The sequence below is a fragment of the Artemia sp. Qi Xiang Cuo genome, chromosome 14 (genome assembly GCF_049724085.1).
Source record: "Artemia sp. Qi Xiang Cuo chromosome 14, ASM4972408v1, whole genome shotgun sequence".
Taxonomy (NCBI): domain Eukaryota; kingdom Metazoa; phylum Arthropoda; class Branchiopoda; order Anostraca; family Artemiidae; genus Artemia; species Artemia sp. Qi Xiang Cuo.
The window spans coordinates 3,019,763-3,040,025 of NC_142807.1; the positions used below are offsets into that span (position 1 = coordinate 3,019,763).

General features: G+C 35.4%; 2 protein-coding genes across 3 annotated transcripts in view; both read right to left on the reverse strand.

The window, feature by feature from the left end:
- The window catches only part of LOC148944040 (uncharacterized), a 102,043-nt gene extending 96,957 nt beyond the window's left edge, over positions 1 to 5,086 (reverse strand). For both annotated transcript variants that reach the window (XM_089100291.1, XM_089100289.1), the window contains exon 1: positions 4,900 to 5,086. In XM_089100291.1, the coding sequence (XP_088956417.1) occupies positions 4,900 to 5,074 (175 nt within the window). In that variant the 5' untranslated portion in view covers positions 5,075 to 5,086. The remainder of the gene's footprint in view (positions 1 to 4,899) is intronic.
- Positions 5,087 to 19,909: 14,823 nt separating this feature from the next.
- UQCR-C1 (Ubiquinol-cytochrome c reductase core protein 1) overlaps positions 19,910 to 20,263 on the reverse strand; it is a 39,514-nt gene continuing 39,160 nt past the window's right edge. The window contains exon 7 of the mRNA XM_089100760.1: positions 19,910 to 20,147. Within this exon, the coding sequence (XP_088956886.1) occupies positions 20,007 to 20,147 (141 nt within the window). The 3' untranslated portion in view covers positions 19,910 to 20,006. The remainder of the gene's footprint in view (positions 20,148 to 20,263) is intronic.

A 20,263-nucleotide genomic window follows, 5' to 3' on the forward strand; every position in this document is an offset into this window, starting at 1 on the left:
AAGGACTAATTCGATTGGAAATTGGAGTGGCTAATGCCCTTTTTAATCTTCAAAAATGATTGGAGGGCAACTATCCCCCCCCCCTCGCCCCACGCCCATCATTTCCCCAAACACATCCAATCAAAATTTTGGGATAGCCATTTTGTTAAGCGTAGTTGATTTCCAAATAGAAAATATGTTTTTGAAGATGACACTCCCCCACAACCCTCGGGGCAAGGGTTTTAGGTTATGCCCTGAGGGCATATAAGAACAATGTTGGCACAATGTAATATTTATTATTTCTTTCCTTTAGAGCAGAGCACTTCGTATCAAAGAAGTTGTCGTAGAAACTTCGAAAAGGACACATTAAATTGGAAATTGGAGTGGCTTCTGCCCTTTTTAATAGTCAAAAGTGATTGGAAGGTAACTAACACCCCTTCCACGTCCACCATTTCCCGAACCACATCTAATCAAAATTTTGAGATAGCCATTTTGTTCAGCATAGTTGATTTCCAGATAGAAATTATCCTTTTAAGGAGGACACTCCCCCACAAACCTTCAGGGCAAGGGTTGTAGTTATGCCCTGGGGGCATATAAGGTTTTTATAGAAAGCGTTGTCATAGAAACTTCAAAATGTACTCTTTCAATTGAAAAATCAAAGAGCTAGTACCATTTTCAATAGCCGAAAGTTATTGGAGGGAAGCTAACCCCCTCTCTCGCCAACCATATCCCCTAATACATCTACTAAAAATTTTGAGATAGCTATTTTATTCAACATAGTTTTAAGTTCTGTAAATTAGGTCTTTGAGGATGACAACCCCCTCACAGCCCTCAGGGCAAGGATTGTTAGTCATGCCCTGGGGGCATATAAGGTTTTTATAGAAAGTGTTGTTGTAGAAACTTCAAAAAAGGCTCATTCGATTAAAAATTGAAATGGCTAGTGCCCTTTTCAATAGTCGAAAGTAATTGGAAGGCAACAAACACCCCTTCCACGCCCACCATTTCCCCAAACACATCCAATCCAAGGATGGGAAACATAATTATTTGGTTTGTTTGTACTAGTTGTATTAATATATATTAAATAGACAAAAAAAACAAAAAAAAACACATCCAATCAAAATTTTGAGACATCCATTCTTTTTCAGGCAGCTTAAAATTCTGGAAATTATACCTTTGAGCTGGACACTCCCACCACAGTCTTCGGGGCAAAGATTATAAGTTATGCCCTGGGGGCATATAAGTTTTTTACCCAAATCTTTGTCATAGAAACTTGAAAAAGGGTTCATTTGATTGGAAATTCGAAGGTCTAGTGCCCTTTTTAATAGTCGAAAGTGATTTGAGGGCAACTAACCCCCCTCTCTCGCCTACCTTTTCCCCAAACACATCTAATCAAAATATTTGGATAGCCATTTTGTTCAGCGTTGTTGATTTCCAGATATAAATTATGTTTTTGAGGAGGACACTCCCATACAGACCTCAGGGCAAGGTTTGTAAGTTATACCAAAATTTGCACTTTACTGAAAAAAATACACATGAATGTGCATTGTCAGTTTAATAAACATATACTGATATTTAGTAATCAAAATGTTAATATTATTTGATTTATTAAAGTTTTGAAAGTAAAAACATTTATATTTTTTCAGTAAAGTGCAGATTTTGTTCTGACCTTGAGAAGGCATATGGGTTTTGAGCCCAACTTATGTTAGTTTCTGCTCATTTTGAGTTTGACTCGGTTATTTATTGTAATTTCAGTTCATTTTGGGTTTCATTTATTTATTGATGCTGATTTGTTGTACCAGTAGTGATTTAACTATGGCATTGTTATTTAACCTTTGAAATGTTTTAAATAAAATGGCCATCTTCAAATTTACATTGGATGTATTTTTGGGGGAAAAGAGGGTGCCAATCACTTTTAGCTCTGAAAAAGTGCACTGGAACTTTTGATTTCCAATCAAATGAGCCCCCCCCCCCAAGTTCATACAAACATCTTTTCCATAAAAACCTTATGTGTTAACAATGAGCAACTAGTTTAGCTTACAGACCTTGCCCCAGGAGCTGCTGGTTTGGTTGTTAACCCCAGAGGCATGGTTATTTGACCTATAGATTATTTTGAATGAAATATTTTTTTTAATTTTGATTGGATGCATTTGGGGGGAAAACCTTTGTTAAGAGGGAGAGGCTGATTGTCCTCTGATTACCTTTGATTGTTCAAAATTTAACTTTCAATTTCCAATTGAATGAGCCACCTTCAAAGTTTTTAAAACCAACCCTTCTATAAAAACCTTAAATTTTAACAATGGGAAACTTGCAATAACATTCAGATTGCTGATACAGGTGCATCAGCAATTTTTTTTGGAACGGCTTAGCATAACAAGATGACACTTATGGGGCATGTTTCTGCTACTACTGCTATTAATACTGATCATATTGGGTTTGAATTATTATATGAATTTATTTATGCTAGTCTTCGGTTTAATATGGCTCTTTACTTTTCATTGAAAAGTTGTTTTTTGAAAGGATCTGTTTAATTAATTTAAAGAAAGCACAACATAAAGTGACTCTTTTGTTATCTAAATTCTCAAAGTTCCAATATTTTCAACACAGATATTTATTACTCAATGTTCAGGAAAGGTCTGATTCATCTAAAAAAAAATTCAAATCAAAAGTTTTCAAACCCAAAGAAAAAATAGCTTTTATGTCAGCTCCACCAATGCATGTAAATAGCCTTTTTCAAATCAAATGATAACCAGCTATGAGCATAGAAAATATCACAAAATGAAAACAACAAAAGAAGCAAAGTGGTAAAAAACATTACAGTATGTAGACAGTGGGAGCTGACATTCACCCCCCCCATGAAACACATCCCCTGGGGAAACTACCCTGCAGAAAATACCCTCCCTCCTCCTGGAAAATACCTGTGGAAAATCTCCCCCCAAAAAATACCCTTGCAGTTGGTTAGTCTCCAATCACTTTCAGCTCATAAAAAACAGACTAGAAATGCCTGTGGATTATCAAACAATTTTTACTGCAATCCTCCTCTTGTCTCTCCCTTAGAGCTAATTCTTAATTTGTCTGAAGGTTCAATGAGAGCTGAGGTGTTTTGGCATCAAAATGCACCCTTTGAGGTATCTTCCTCACTCCATAGCTACAAAACAATCAGAAAACCACTTTGCAGATGTTTCAGTTCCTTTTCAAGTTTTGTAATTTGTCTATTGCTTACAGATAGTATATGTCATTGGGAAACATATGGAAATTTTCCATGAGAAGAAAGCTTTTGAAAAAAGGGGGAGGGGATCAAGACTTACACATAAATTCCTCTTTTCTACTTTCCTTTGCACTTCTCAATTAAACTAAAAAATAACCCAACTAAAATAGGATTTTCAAATTTTGAAACTGTAATTTTTGTGAGAGGGTATTTTCCAGGGAGAGCCCTTTCTGTGGGTGGGTGGGTGTTTGGTATTTTCTGTGGGGGGAGGGGAGTAAACAGTTAGATGTAGAAAGTGACAGGGCAAAGGGAACCCCCATTAACAGACATAAAAAAGGAGAAATAAATCTGGTTTGAAGAGTTTATGATGTCCAATTTTCTTTGTTTTTATGACAACAAAATAGAGCTTTTTTTATTAATCATCTTGACAGTCATTGATATCAACACTTTAAAAAGCAAACAATTCCAACAAGGTTGAACATGTAAAAATTCTAACTCTAAGGGGGGGGGGGGGGTAAAGCATACCATAGATTAAATATGTAACCTAACCTAGGTTCCTTCTCCCTCCCCCTAAACCCCAAAAAACAACAGTTTAAATATTGTAAACACAATGAAAACTACTCTTTGCATTCCAATTCATAATAGTGGTGTCTTAATAACCAGTCTGGCAGGTATCTATCCTGGCAGTATATAAAAGAGTACATTTATTACTTAAGTACCAAATGTTGTTTCGTTAAAATTTCAATAGGGTAAAAATCAGTATCCCACTGAGCAAAATTATGTAAAACTCAAAACTTCACATCTTGTTATCAAATAAGAATTGAGAAGATTTGTACAGGCCAATGTATAGCTAAAAATCCAAGCTATACAACTATATGGTTATTATTAAAATTATTAAAGATTAGATACTTGAAATTATTAGTTTATTGACTTACCTAGAAGGACCTCATTTTGGAAATAGCAATTATACTATTTTGATGTATGGATCATTTTAGTTATTCAGTTTTACTCATATACTAACAGAAAGCTGATTGTCCTCTGATTCTAAAAATTTAACTTTTATTTCTTAATATTTAATCTATAAATCATAAATACTTATGTTTTTTATTTCAATTGCTTGTCAAAACAGAGACCACACATTGAATTTATGATGACAAATTGCTCCAACTGGGTGAAAGTAATTGGGTCTGCATTTGCATTGTGTCATACTGTAGTAAAAAAGGGGCTGTCCAAAAACCCATTGCTATTTTTCCAGAATGCCAAAGAAAAGTGGTCTTTCCCAAAAAGAGGTCTTTTACCCTAGGTATAGGCCTGTCAAGCAGATAAATTCCTAACTCTTAGAAATCAGAAGAGGGTTAACATGGAATCTTGGGAATACTATCCCAGAGTATTTTTTGGTCCTGGATTCATTAGGCTACTAAAAGTTTCATTTCCTAACCTAACCCCTTTCCAAGATAGCAAAAAGTAGCTAAACTAGAATTTTACTTACAAATTTCTAAGATTTATAAATCAGAAGAGGGTTAACATAATAATTTAACAATAGGCTAGCCTATCTTCCTGGAGAAGAGAATGTTTTGGCCCTGGATTCATTACTGAAAGTTTCATTTTCCTAATTTAACCCTTTTCCAAGATATCAAAAAGTAGCTTGTTTAGAATTTTACCATAACTTTTAGGTTTTTTTTTTTTAACAAGCATAGTATAAGTTCTAGATCTACCTGTAAGGCTCCTTTCAACCAACTGAATATCAAGGATTTTCTCTAGAAACAAAAACACAAGTAGCAACTTTGAATCTTCATCATTGAAAAAATGCCTCTTGATAGAAGAAAGAGTTTTAATTTCTACTTCAAATCCATTTTCACAAACAAAAGGAATGAGCTCATAGAGTTCCATCTCTAAAACAGGTTTTTCAAATTTAAGTTTTTGCGAATTCCAACCAGTGTTTCCAACCGTGTTTTAACTATAGTTCCAAAGAAATCCCGCCAGAATTCCTGTTTTCCGAAAAATCCTGCTCGAAAGTTGTAAAATCCTGCCAAAAACACTATTTCATACTAGTTGAAGAAGTGGTCACTCCCCTAGTTGCCATACACTTGTAAAAAAAATAACTGTAATTTATCTGAGGAAGTATTAACCATATAGGCATGAAAAACAATAGCAGAAAAATTCTGAAAGATTTTACTGAAACCAACAAAGAGAAAAATCTTAAAAAAAAAAAAAAAAAAAAAAAAAAAAAAAAAAACGAGACTATGGCCAGTGGAGAGAAAAAAAACCAACAAATGCAAAACAACGCAGATATTTCGCCTGTATCCAAACAAAGCGTCTTCAGCACGAAAGAAACACAAGAAGAACAGGATAAAAAAAAACAAGATAAAACTAAAAACCAATAAAACCACCACTAAAAAAAACAAACAAAACTGTACAATTGGCGCAAACTGATCCACGTAGGAAAAAGATGCTAATATAGAGTTACTTCAGTGAGGACAACAGATTAACGAAGGAAAAATAAAAAAAAACTGTAAATTACTTTAATTATTCAGTTGCGAAATAATCGTTTTGTTAGCTAATAATGAAGCAAATCGTTTTGGTCTAGCAGGTAAAATAGTCCCCTGGTGATTATTATAATCTTAACTCCCTTATTGACTGTTGATTCACTCTTTAGAAGGTTATCATAAATTGGGTCAATATTTGAATTACCTGTGTCCCTATTTATGGAAAGGTTAGCAAACACATGTTTTTTAATTTCTATGGCTTCCCTCGCCCATTGAGTGTAACTCTTATCATTTGATATAGCTAAGGCTTCATCAAATTTAACAAAATGATCTGGTTGAAGCCAAATATACTCTGCTAAAGCTGAAACGAAAGTTTCTGGAGGCTTGCTTAATTGTAGGTTTTTTTCTATTGAGTTTCGGTGTTCAATAAACCTTTCAACAAATTGTTGGTGAGTCCTACCAATATAGAACTTCCCACAAGAACACGGAATTTTATACACCCCACTTACTAAATTTCCTCAAGTTAAATCCTTACCAGAACTAAAAAAACTACCCATTGGCCTCAACGATTGGAAACATGTATCAATACCAAATTTACGTAAAACCCGTGAAAGTTTCTCACCCAAACCAGGTACATATGTTAATGATATGAAACTTTTTGATGCATCTAAATCTAAAGACTGAGAAACCCCAATAACCCTACTATCATGTTTAAACCGTCTATTTTCAATTATTTTGTCAATGAACTTAATTGGGTAACTATTACAAAACAAAATATCCCTCAAGTATAACAATTCCGAATCCAGAAATTCCTGGGAACAAATACTAAAGGCTCTATCCACTAGTGAAATTACAACCCCCCTTTTCACCGACATAGGGTGGCAAGAATGAAAATTTAAATACCTATCATTGTGCGTTGGTTTTCTGTAAATCGACAAAAGTAAATGAAGATCCCTTATAATTAATTAAATATCCAGAAAAGGTAATTTATTAGTGTCCTCAAACTCAACTGTAAATTTAATATAATTATCAAAACTATTTAAATGCTTACAAAATATGTCTAAGGATTACAAACCATGTTTCCAAACGCACACCACATCATCCATGAACCTACCACAGAAGCAATGTGAGATTCTAAAACTGTTTATAGCGGAGGTTTCAATGGCATCTATGAATAGATTTGCCAATAAAGGAGAAAGAGAAGCCCCCATAGGTAACCCAAAAATTTGCTTATAAAACTCCCCTCGAAAACCAAAATAAAAAGAAAATTCATTTACTAGAATAATTAGTCTCATAATGACTTCAATATCCAACCTGGCTAAAGTCACATCTTGTATTAAATCAAAGTGTTTTTCTAATTTACTTTTTAAAATGTCCTCGCACCTTTTTAAATCATAATTTGAATACATGGACACAACATCAAAACTGCAAAGAATTGAACTACCCTCCAGTGTGAAATTTTGCAATTTATTAGTAAGATCAGTCGAATTTTTTAAATATGATTTTTGTGTTCCCAAAAGTGGACGCAATGCTACCGACAGCCATTCTCCTAATTTTGAAACAGGTGACGGAAAATTTGACACAATGGGACGGAGGGGGGCTCCAGTCTTATGAATCTTAGGTAGACCATAGATCTTTGGTGCCGACCAACCCCTAGGATAATATTTGTTATAAAACTGTGGGATTTTACTGTTAATGCAGAATCAGACTAAATTTTATAATTGAATTTTTACCGTTGGATGAATTAAGTAAACAAAGACCGAGTAGCCACAATCATGGTCGTTTGGTTTTTTTTTTTAACTCCTGGGCATGCTGCCCAATGTGCACGTCTCCACGATTTCATCAGAGCCTTTAGGGGTGAAAGGTGTTCCACGTCAAAATTCAGCTGTCCAGCTGTTGCTGTGTCATGACCAAGGGTCAAATAATTAAATAGCCATCTCGCTTTTTTCACTGCAGGTAGAGAGGGGTTTTGAAGAGTCTCAAGGCAAAAACTATTAAATTAATGGCAAGCTATATTCAACTCCGTCTAATGATGTCACATCTGAGCCTCCATATTTACAATTCAAACGCAACTGGCTGATATGGCAATTTAAACTGATGAGCTTGGCTTGCAATATATACACATACTCATAAATATACATACCACTAATTTACATGCACAATATTGAAATATTGTGCAATGATATTAATAAATACAATTATTAATACATATTACAGCACTAAGTGCAGCTTAGTATCTACAATAAAACGGCTTAATACTTCGACAGATTTTTTCCTAGCCATGTGCATAGCCTAGGATACTTCTGAGCGTGAATGCAATAAAATACTTTAGGCAAGCTTTTTTCAGTGGCAATCTCTGTCTCTTATACTTTTTACAATACATTAAATTATGCCTAACATCCTCTTTTACACTGCAGACTTGACATAATGGAGAATCTACTAACTTCCATTTAAATAAAACACTCTTGGTTCGAACATGGCTTGTTCTGAGCCTGAATATACTGATAGCCAGGTGTCTGACTGGGTGGCATAGATCAGGAGGTGGGGTACCATAATCATTCAGATCAAGGATATGGTTCTGGACCTTTGACCAAAAACTTCTTTCTCCTTCTCCTTTAGCAACTTATTATAATAACAAAAGAAATCATTCACTGGATATTGACATACTAAATTCTTCACAATCATGGTCTTAACCATTCTGGCCAGTGCCTCTTAAACAAAGTTCCTGCAACATCTCACGTTGCTCTCATTTTTCCGGTTTATATTACTGACGCTTAACCAAAACAAGATTTTATATTTTCTGCAGAGAAGCAAGAATAAGACTTTTCAATTCATTGAGGGCATAATAATGAGTCACTTTATTAAATCATGCAAAAAAGTATAAGAAACCTCATTTGTTAGTACAACTACTAAAGGTGTTATGCCGGTTTCACATTTGCCAAGGAGGCTTTCCAAATTGATTCACTTAAAATTTGTAAGCCATATAAGCTCTGTTTGGAACTTGCTCATAATTCGGGCTGGCTTTATCGACTAAAACGTTTGTTTTCTTTTCTATTCCTGAAATCTTATATCGTTCCCTCGTTGAGTCTTATCTTAAATGTTGTCCTATGATTTATGCTTGGATTCTTTATCCCTTACCAAAGAAAGGTTCGAAATCTGTCGAAAACTAAAACACTATTTTTCTTATGATTCATAATTGGATCCTTTATTCATCTCCGAAAAATAAATCAATATTTATCGGAAACCCAAACACTCTTTTTCTTTCTTAATCTCAAACAACTAATAGCCATTTGGTGATAATATCATATTCTATCTCCAAAAAAATATTTCTATGACAAGGTTATTGTTGGGGTTCCCTTTTTTCTGTCCATATTCGCTCTAAAAAGCTTAACTCTTCTTGTAATTAAATCAGAAACGGCTAGATTTTCATTAAAGTACCATGTCCTCTATATTGCCCTCCAATCACATTCGACAATTAAAAAGGGCATCAGACCTTTCTATTTTCAATCGAATGAGCCTTTTTCGAAGTTCCCACGACAACTCCTTCGATACGAAGTGCCCTGGTCTAAACAACAACAACAACAACAAAAATAATGCATTATACCCACATCCCTCTTTAAAAATATCAAGCCCTACAATCACTGTTGACTTTTAAAAACGGCACTATGCCTCTCGATCTCCAATCGAATGAGTCCTTCTGGAAATGGTAACACTTCTTATAGACACCTTATATATGCAACCAGGGCATAAATTACAACTCTTACCCTAAAGTCTGTAGGGGTGGTTGTCATCCTTTAAGACCTAATTTCCAGAACATTCAACTACGTTAAACAAAATGACTATCTAAAACTTTTGATTGGATGTGTTTGGGGAAATGGTGGGTGTGAGAGGGGTGTTAGCCACTTTTCAATCCCTTTCAACAAATAACAATGACCCTATCCCTTTCAATTTCCAATCAAATGAGCCCTTTTGAAGTTTCTACTACAAAACTTTCAATAAAAATCTTATATGCCCCCAGGGCATAACTAACAATACTTGCCCAGAGTGCTGAGGGGGGGGTGTCATTCCCAAAGACCTCATTTTCAGAACTTTCTACTACTTTAAACAAAATGGCTATCTGAACATTTTGATTGGATGTGTTTGGAGGAATTGTGGGCGTGAGAGGGGGGTTAGTTACCCTCCAATCACTTTCAACTATTAGAAAGGGCACTAGCCCTCTCAATTTCCAATTGAATGAGCCCCTTTTGAAGTTTTGTGACAACTCTATCTATAAAAAACATTATATGCCCCCAGGGTAGAACTTACAACCTTTGCCCTTGGGGCTCTGGGGGGTTTATTTATCGGAAACCCAAACACTGTTTTTCTTTCTTAATCTCAAACAACTAATAGCCATTTGGTGATAATATCATATTCTATCTCCAAAAAAATATTTCTATGAAAAGGTTATTGTTGGGGTTCCCTTTTTTCTGTCCATATTCGCTCTAAAAAGCTTAAATCTTCTTCTAATTAAATCAGAAAAGGCTAGATTTCCATTAAAGTACCATGTCCTCTATATAGCAAATTAATTTAAAAAACTTTTTCCAAAAAATAAGTTTTTCAAAGAAAATTAAAGAACTCCATTAAACAAAAAATGAGCGAAAATAAAATCAAATAATCGACCAAGCGTGAAACTACCACAAATCATAATCGATGAATAGATGAAGCCCAAAACGAACAGAAATTACAATAAATAACCGAGTCAAATTCAAAACGAGCAGAAATTTACATAAGTTGGGCGCAAAACTCCTATGCTTTCCTAAGACCAAAACAAAATTTCCACTTTACTGAAAAAAATATAAATGTTTTTACTTTTATAACTTTAATAAATCAAATAATATCAACATTTTGATTACTAAATATCAGTATATTTATATTAAACTGACAATGCACATTCATTTGTATTTTTTTAGTAAAGGGCAAATTTCGTTCGATGTTGATTTGTGGTAGTTTCACACTTGGTAGATTATTTGATTTTAATTTTGCTCATTTTTTGTTTAATGGAGTTCTTTACTTTTCTTTGAAAAACTTATTTTGAGGAATAAGTTTTTTTAATTAATTTCTATTCGTTTTGTATTGACATAGTCTTTTCAGGGTAAAAGAAAATAATACTTTAAATCTTTTCGTTTCTCAAGACTTTATAGTTTGGCCTGTTATTTGTATGCTAGAGAAAAATTTTCAGCAATTTTAACATCATACATCCTTTTAAAAATCTGGACATAAATAGTACTGTTTAATTTAGTTTCATACCACCTCTAGTTGACCTGAAACGGAAAACTTGATACCATTCGCCAAAAAGTCTGTTTACTTTCTTTGATAGCTTGGATACACTTACGCTATTTTGATTTGGTTAAATTTTAAGAGCAGAAATAGCCCCGAAAGCTTGAACATAACACCCTAAATCGTTCTTGGGATACTGCTGAGATGCCTTATCAGGAATTAGCATTAACACATTGATTTAATCTTAAGGCAACATTTAGTTTTTAAAAATAATGGGCAAATGGCCAAATTAGTTGCCCTCCAATCACTTTCGACTATCAAAAAGGGCATCAGACCTTTCTATTTTCAATTGAATGAGCCTTTTTCGAAGTTCCCACGACAACTCCTTCGATACGAAGTGCCCTGGTCTAAACAACAACAACAGCAAAAAATAATACATTATACCCACATAGCTCTTTACTATAAAAATGTCAAGCCTTCCAATCACTTTTGACTATTAAAAAGGGCACTAGGCCTTTTGATTTCCAATCGAATGATCCCTTTTTGAAACGACAACGCTTTCTATAAACACCTTATATGCCCCCAGGGCATAAATTATAACCCTTACCCTAAGGTCTGTTAGGGTGGTTGTCATCCTCTAAGACCAAATTGCCGGAAATTTCAACTACGGTAAACAAAATGGCTATCTCAAAATTTTGATTGGATGTGTTTGGGGAAATGGTGGGCGTGAGAGGGGCGGTAGTCACTTTCCAATCACTTTCAACTATTAAATATGGCACAAACCATTTCAATTTCAAATAAAATGAGCCCTTTTGAAGTTTCTACTACAAAACTTTCAATAAAAATCTTATATGCCCCCAGGGCATAACTAACAATACTTGCCCAGAGTGCTGGGGGGGGGTGTTATTCCCAAAGACCTAATTTTCAGAACTATTTACTACTTTGAACAAAATGGCTATCTGAAAATTTTGATTTGATGGGTTTGGAGAAATTGTGGGCGTGAGAGGGGGGTTACTTACCCTCAAATCACTTTCGACTATTAGAAAGGGAACTCGCCCTCTCAATTTCCAATTGAATGAGCCCCTTTTGAAGTTTTACGACAACTCTATCTATAAAAAACATTATATGCCCCCAGGGCAGAACTTATAACCTTTGCCCTTGGGGGTCTGGGGGGTTTGTCATCCTTAAATACATAATTTCCAGACTTTTCAACTACGTTGAACAAAATGGCTATTTCTAAACTTTGATTGAATGCTTTTGGGGAAATGGTGTGCGTAAGAGGGGGATTAATTACTCTCCACTCACTTTCGACTATTAAAAAGGGCAATTTCAATCTCCAATCAAATGAGCCCTTTTTAAATTTCTATAAAAACCTTCTATATAAACTGTATATGCCCCCAGGACATAACTTTCAACCCTTGCACTGATGGGGTTATCAGCCTAAAAGACCTAATTCTAAGAACTTTCAACTACGCTGAACAAAATGGATATCTCAAAATTTTATTGGATGTGTTTGGGAAAATAGTGGGCGTGAGAGGGGCGTTAGTCGCTCTCCAATCACTTTCAACTATTAAAAAAGGCAATAACCCTTTCAATTTCCAATTGAATGAGCCCTTTTGAAGTTTCTACGACGACGCTTTCAATACAAACTTTATATGCCCCCAGGCATAACTTACAACCCTTGCACTGAGGGCTCTGAGGGGGTTATCTTCTAAAAGACCTAATTTCCAGAACATTCAACTACGTTGAACAAATCGGATATCTCAAAATTTGATTGGATGTGTTTGGGAAAATGGTGGACGCGAGAGGGGGGTTAGTCGCTATCCAATCACTTTCAACTATTCAAAACGGCACTAGCCCTTTCAATTTCGAATAGAGTGACCTCTTTTGAAGTTTCTACGACAACGCTTTCGATAAAAACTTTATATGCCCCCAAGGGGATAACTTACGACCCTATCTCTGAGGGCTGTGGGGGGAGGGGTTGTCATCCTTAAAGACCCAACGTCCGAAACTTTCAACTACGTTGAATAAAATGGCTATCTAAAAATTTTGATTAGATGCGTTTGGGGAAGAGGTGGGCGTGAGAGGGGGGTTAGTTGCCCTCAAATCACTTTCGATTATTAAAAAGGGTATTAGACCTTTGAATTTCAAATCGAATGAGCCCTTTTTAAAGTTGTGCCAACATCGTTCTTTACTTAGGCAGCGCGAACGCGCTGCCTATGATTTATACAACAACTTTATGAATAAACCTTATATGCTCCCAGGGCATAACTTACAACCCTTGCACTAAGGGCTCTGAGGGGGTTATCATCCTAAAAGACCTAATTTCCAGAATTTTCAACTACGTTGAACAAAATTGATATCTCAAAATTTTGATTGGATGTGTTTGGGAGAATGGTGGGCGTGAGAGGGGTGTTAGTCACTATCCAATCACTTTCAACTATTAAAAAAGGCACTAACTCTTTCAATTTCTAATTGAATGAGCCCTTCTAAAGTTTCTATTACGATTACGATTACGTAATCGTAAAGTTTCTATTAAAACTTTCGATTACGTTGAATAAAATGGGCGTGAGAGGGGGGTTAGTTGCCCTCAAATCACTTTCGACTATTAAAAAGGGTAGCCACTATACTTAGGGGTGTTAGCCGCTATCCAATCACTTTCAACTATTAAAAAAGGCACTAGCCCTTTGAATTTCCAATTGAATGAGCCCTTTTGAAGTTTCTACGACAACGCTTTCAATAAAAACTTTATATGCCCCTAGGGCAAAACTTACAACCCTTGCACTGAGGGCTGTGGGGGGAGGGGTTATCATCCTAAAAGACCTAATTTCCAAAACTTTCAACTGCGTTGAACAAAGTAGATATCTCAAAATTTTGATTGCATGTGTTTGGGAAAATGGTGGGCGTGAGAGGGAGGTTAGTCGCTATCCAATCACTTTCAACTATTAAAAACAGCACAAGCCGTTTCAATTTCAAATTGAATGAGCCCTTTTGAAGTTTCTACGACAACGCTTTCAATAAAAACTTCATATAGCCCCTGGACATAACTTACAACCCTTGCCTTGAGGACTGTGGGGGGAGGGGTTGTCATCCTTAAAGACCTAATTTCCAAAACTTTCAACTATGTTGAATAAAATTGCTATCTAAAAATTTTGATTGGATGTGTTGTTGAAGGAAAGGTGGGCGTGAGAGGAGGATTAGTTGCCCTCAAATGACTTTCGACCATTAAAAGGGTACTAGCCCTTTGAATTTCAAATCGAATGAGCCCTTTTTCAAGTTTCTACGAAAAAGATTTCAATAAAAACCTTATTTACCCCCGAAAGCATAAGTTATAACCCTTTCCCTGAAGACTGTGGGGGGAGTGTCCTGCTCAAAGGTATAATTTCCTGAACTTTGAACGTCGTGGGGCAAATTGGCAATCTCAAAACTTTTATTGGATGTGTTTGGGGAAATGGTGGTCGTGGAAGGGTGTTAGTTGCCCTCAATAATTTTTGACTATTATCAAGGGAACTAGCCCTTTAAATCTCCAATTAAATAAGCCCTTTTGAAGTTTCTACGACAACGCGATCTATAAAAACCTTATATGCCCCCAGGGCATAACTTATAACTCTTGCCCCGAGGGTTGTGAGGGAGTGTCCTCCTCAAAAACATATTTTCTATCTGGATATCAACTACACTGAACAAAATGGCCATCTCAAAATTTTGATTGGATAATCACTTTCGACTATTAAAAAGGGCACTAGCCCTTTGAATTTCCAATCGAATGAGCCTTTTTTGAAGTTTCTACGACAATACATTCTATTAAACTTTACATGCCCCCAGGGTATAACTTACAACCCTTGCCCTGAAGGTTGTGGGGGAGTGTCCTCCTCAAAAACATCCAGAAGCCACTCCAATTTCCAACTGAATGAGCCCTTTTCGATTTTTTCATAACAACTTCTTCGATACGAAGTGCCCTGCTCTAAAGGAAAAAAAAAATAATACATGGATCCAACGTCGTTATTGTATGCCCTCAGGGCATAACTTAAAACCCTTGCCTCGAGGGTTGTGGGGGAGTGTGCTCCTCAAATATTTTCTATCTGGAAATCAACTACACTGAACAAAATGGCTATCTTAAAATTTTGATTGGATGTGTTTGGGGGAATGTTGGGCGTGGGGTGGGGGGAGAGGGCTAGTTGCTCTCAGTGTTGCCAGGTTGGGCTATTTCCCGCCAATTGGGCTATAAAATTTTCAGCTTCGCGGGACAAGTTACTAAAACCCCGCGAGGCGGGTTTTTGGGCTATAATGTTTTAAATCTCGTTACTTTTGGGCTAGAAATTGAATTTGCTTGAAACCCAAAAAAAATCATGTTTGAAAATTTTACCTATTTGGTCATTTACCTTCTTTGTAGATTTGAACCACAACATAAATATGTCTTGACTGTGGTTATCCCACAACATAATGTGTCTTGACTGTGGTTATCCCACAACATAATATGTCTTGACTTTTGCTATCCCCTTCTAATTAGTTGGTACCCCACCTCATATCTTCATCAACATTCTTTGAAAATAAAAGTATGCAGAACATCTGCTCTGCCGTCCCAATAAACATAATATATACGCATAATACTCTGACACCTTTTTTCTGAACATCTGCTTCCGGCTTCTGAATGCTAGACGTAAGAAATCAGAGTGAAAAGTTATCGAAAAATGTAATGAAAGTTCGCATTCTGAATGTTTCGGAATCACAACGAAATTAGCCAAGCAGACAGGGTGAATTTTGTTAGTTTGACAGGGTGAATTTTGTTAGTTTGAGATACCTAATCATGGAGAGGAGTTTCTTAGAGTCAGACAGAAACTAGGAAAAGGTAATTTTGCTTATATTTAGCTGCACACAAAACTGTGCAAAGGTCTGTTGGTGTCCTAGGAAAATAAAAAATGTTTAAAGGTAATAACAAACGAGAATGAAGTACAAGTATATACAGTCAGAATACTTCCGTCAGCAACACTTACAATGAGTCAAAAACAAAAGTAAGAAGCAAAGAAACATATGGTTCGAAGATAAACTGCAGGAAGAATTAAAACTACTCAAAAACAAAAGGAAAAATCAAAGAAATATGCGGCTGAAAGATATGCCACAGCTAGAATAAGAGAGTATGCGGTTCAAGAATAAGCGGCAATGAGAATTATCTGCAAATGTGAGATAGTGAGCATCAGAACGTGTAAAGAATGGTGTAAACATTAGTAATTTCATATATGGAATAATTTATGTTCCTTTTAAGTTATAATGTCGCTCCTTACTTTCAGTTAAAAAAAAACTTTTTTTTATTTAATTTCTGAATGTTTTTGAATTAATGCAGCTTTGATTTTGGGTCACCGTACATGAATAATAAAAAAAAATGCATATTAATTTTACTTTTTTTGGCTAAATGGCTTTCTCGAAATTTTGTTCCGACGTAACTTATGAATTAACTTAGATAATGAACTTCTATATTCGTATGTTTTTATTACGTATATTAGGTAGTTCGCCCCCTCGTCAGTACCTCGCTCTTTATTCTAAAGTTCGAATTTTATTCGAATCACTAACTCTGAATCACAAAGTCCGTTTAATTAGAATAGATAACTCTTTTCAAAGTACTAAAAAAACTTTGGCGTAAAGAGTGAGGTATTGACTATGGGGCGAACTCCCTTATATTTGTAATAATTTCTGTTCGTTTTAAGTTTTAATGTTGCTCCTTACTTTCAGCTGAAAAAACTTGTTTTTTTATTTAATTTCTGATCGTTTTTGAAATAATGCTGGGAAATCTGGCGCCCCCTTCATAGAAATGTCCCTTCCCCCAAGGAAACATCCTCCATGGAAAGATCCTCCCCCGTAGCGCCCTTCTCTGACACTCCCCCTCCTGAGAACGTCTGTATAGTTCCCAATAACCAATACTCTACGTAAGCAATGGGCAATGTTCATAGCTGCAGCCCCTCCCTTGGAAATTCCACTTTTTTGCAGATAGAAGCTTGAAACTTCTATAGTAGGGTTCTCTGATACGCTGAATCTGACGGTGTGATTTTTATTAAGGTTCTATGACTTTTAGGGGTTATTTCTCCCTTTTCTCGAAAATACTGAAAATTTTCTCAGGCGCGTACCTTTTGATGGGTAGGACTAGACTTGATAAAACTTATATATTTGAAATTAGCATGAAAATCTAAACCTTTTAATGTACCTATTGGTATCAAAATTCCGTTTTTTAGAGTTTCGGTTACTATTGAGCCGGGTCACTCCTTACTTACAGTTCATTACCACGATCTGTTTGATCGTGGTATACATGCAATAAACCGAGCGTGTAAAGAACAATTTGTCTAATTAGTTTTATATATTTTTTTTTTCAATGAAGCACTTGTCAATTTTACGACGGCATACGTGGAGGGGTTGTTATTTTTTTTTGTTCATAGACCTCTTTTTTGCTTTTGGCCTATACTTATGTGTAAGTTATCTGATACACCGATTGTATTTCTTCCGCGTTTTACCCATAACAGCGTTATAATAGGGTTATAATAGCGTTCGCTATTTCTGGGCTACTGATTGCTCCTGCTTGGGCTATACGTTATGCTAAAAACCTGGCAACACTGGTTGCCCTCCAATCACTTTCTACTATTAAATAGGGTACTAGCCAATCACATTTCCAATCGAATGAGCCCTTTCCGAAGTTTCTACGACAACTCCTTCGATACGAAGTCCGGGTATGGAGAAAAAAAAATAATACATTTAACCAACATCGTTCCTTACTTAGGCAGCGCAATCCAATCTGCCTGAAATAATTCCGATTTTTCGTGGATGCAAAATGTATTTTGGACGTTATTCCTTGTCGGGATGTAAGGACTTAATATTGGTTTGATTTATTCTGAAGCTGGGATGGCTTCTACTGTTTTCTTTTGGCATTTAGTGCTTGCTTTGTTGATTCGCCTTGCCTTGTCTGAACAAATTCGTTTTACTTTGTGTTTCTGTTTAGTTATGTGTTTATTAAATTAAATACATCGAGCTCTGCTCTCCGTTCGCCAGAACTGAAACTTAATTGCAACTATTTATGTTAATAAAACTCAACTTACTTTAGAAACAAAACGATTCAGTCAAACCTCCCCCCTCCTTTAATGTATTTTGAAGGGTTGGGCCTGGTTGGAATAGGGAGCCACCCTGCCTACGTGCCTAGATCTAAGAATTTACAAAGTAGCTTTTATTCTTTATTATACCTGTGTTACTCTTGACATATATAAAATAAAAATCAAAAAAGAATTAGCATGAACTAAATGTCTTTCTAAAATCTGGTAAGAAAAACCAAACAGCGGAGAGAAACAGCAGACCATCAAAAATCAAACCCTGTTAACTGTAACTTCTTGCAACAATGAATTTTGAATCCTGGTTAAAAAATATAAAGAGGTCGATAAATATTTATGCACCTCCTAAATCAAAATCGGTAGATCTGTTTAAGTACTTGGAATACATGTAAGATTTTGTTGCTTTTTATTTAATTTGTCCAAGGCTATAAAAAACTAAGCTAAACCCGAAAATCTTTGATGACAATTTTTTCCATCACTCACAATTTATTGTCCTTGTTTTCCATATATTATTTAAAACATAAATTTCAATATAAACATCTATGCCAAATTCGATACGGTCATGATATTTCTATTTCGTACTTTTACAGCTTCTACGCAATAGCTTTTACGGTCTTTTATTTGAGTTGCTGCTGTTTCAAACCGTGAGAGCAACTTATAAAAGGTTGTATTAGCAAATCCTTTCTAAACAGTTGTATTTTGAAAAATCAAATGCAATGCTGACAAAACGAGCAAATTAAAAACAAATTACGAACAGTTTTGGACTGTGGAAAAAGTCTGACTTATTTTTCAGATTCCTCCTAAAAGATTGAATTACAGGCAGAATAAAACTTTCTTGTACCAAAAAATTTTTTGCATACACAGACATTGTGCAGCCCACCTTTGCAGTTCTGGTATCTCTCTGCAGTTCTGCTATCTCTCTGCAGTCCTGGTTGCCAGCATTGTGTCCTTTTGTACTCTTTATTATTGGTATATCTTTACTGTATATATACTATGGATTTATTTTGTAAAAAATTTGCTCTTCTCAATCAGAATATCCTACTCTCCCCTCCCCAGCTGATCTGAGGATAATTTTTCGGCTTTGCCAGGTGCTATAAAATCATTTATGGATACACCGTCATTCAACTAAACTTTTGGTTTAAAGAGGGACAGTGTAAACAAAATCTGATTATTTGAACTGGGTAAGTGAAAACTTACACAGCCATATGAATCTTAAAAATTAGGAAGTGACAGAAACCTAATTTTTAATGAAAAATGCCTCTATATGCAGTATTTGGTCGCAGCGGGCGCCAAATTAAAAATCAGAAACGTGGTCGAAAAATGAGCAAAAAGATAAGCTATAAACATATGACACCAAATAGCTAAAGAGGGTGTAGCTTTCTCTTTAAGGTGTAGTTGTCTTTGGGAGTCCATAAGTTATTAATGCATGAGTTTTTAGGGACTAAAAGCGAAGTATTTTTATTTATTTTCATGGTTCAACGTGGTAACACAGACGAAAATGTGGTAATGCCCAACAAACTTCATAATTTTGAAACGATCAGCAGAAAAACATTACGAAATCGCGGTTTTCACATATGAATAGACCAAGATGAATCCAGGGGGGGATGATTTTATTTTAACGTCCTTGGTACTTCATTATGAATAAAAAAAATCAGTCACATTTTTAATTCTTCTTTTATAATAACAGTTTTACATTATTCTGCTTATAGATTTGTTTTTCTTTTCTCAAATCGAAACAATCCACTTCTGCCATAAAATTGTAATTATTATAGGACTCATATTCATTACCAACACCCACTAAAGGGTTAAATGGAGTTTTCAGCAAATATACAAATCACATAGCTATCTGGTTGGGGAGGAGACACTTTATAAACCATCGTAAAATATCCGAGAAATAAAAATAGCAGTAAAACGTGGATTTTTATTTATTCCAGCGATAAGGTATTATAACTTAGTACTGGTCTAAACAATATAAATTGTTGAAGTGAATTTTAGGGTCTAGAATCGAAGCCAGTACATAGATGATCTGATTCTGTTGTAATCGGGCAGATTTTCCACAGGGCCAACAGCTGCAATAGCGGGACATTTATCATAGATATACTGGTTGCATATATCTCTTACTTGCTGAGTTGTGACAGCCTAAAAAGACAATAGTTAAATTAAAATTCACTATTATAAACTTTGATTATTATTATAATGGATTCATCTACACAAATACTATTCACAGTGAGCTAATATGCCAAGTATGATATATT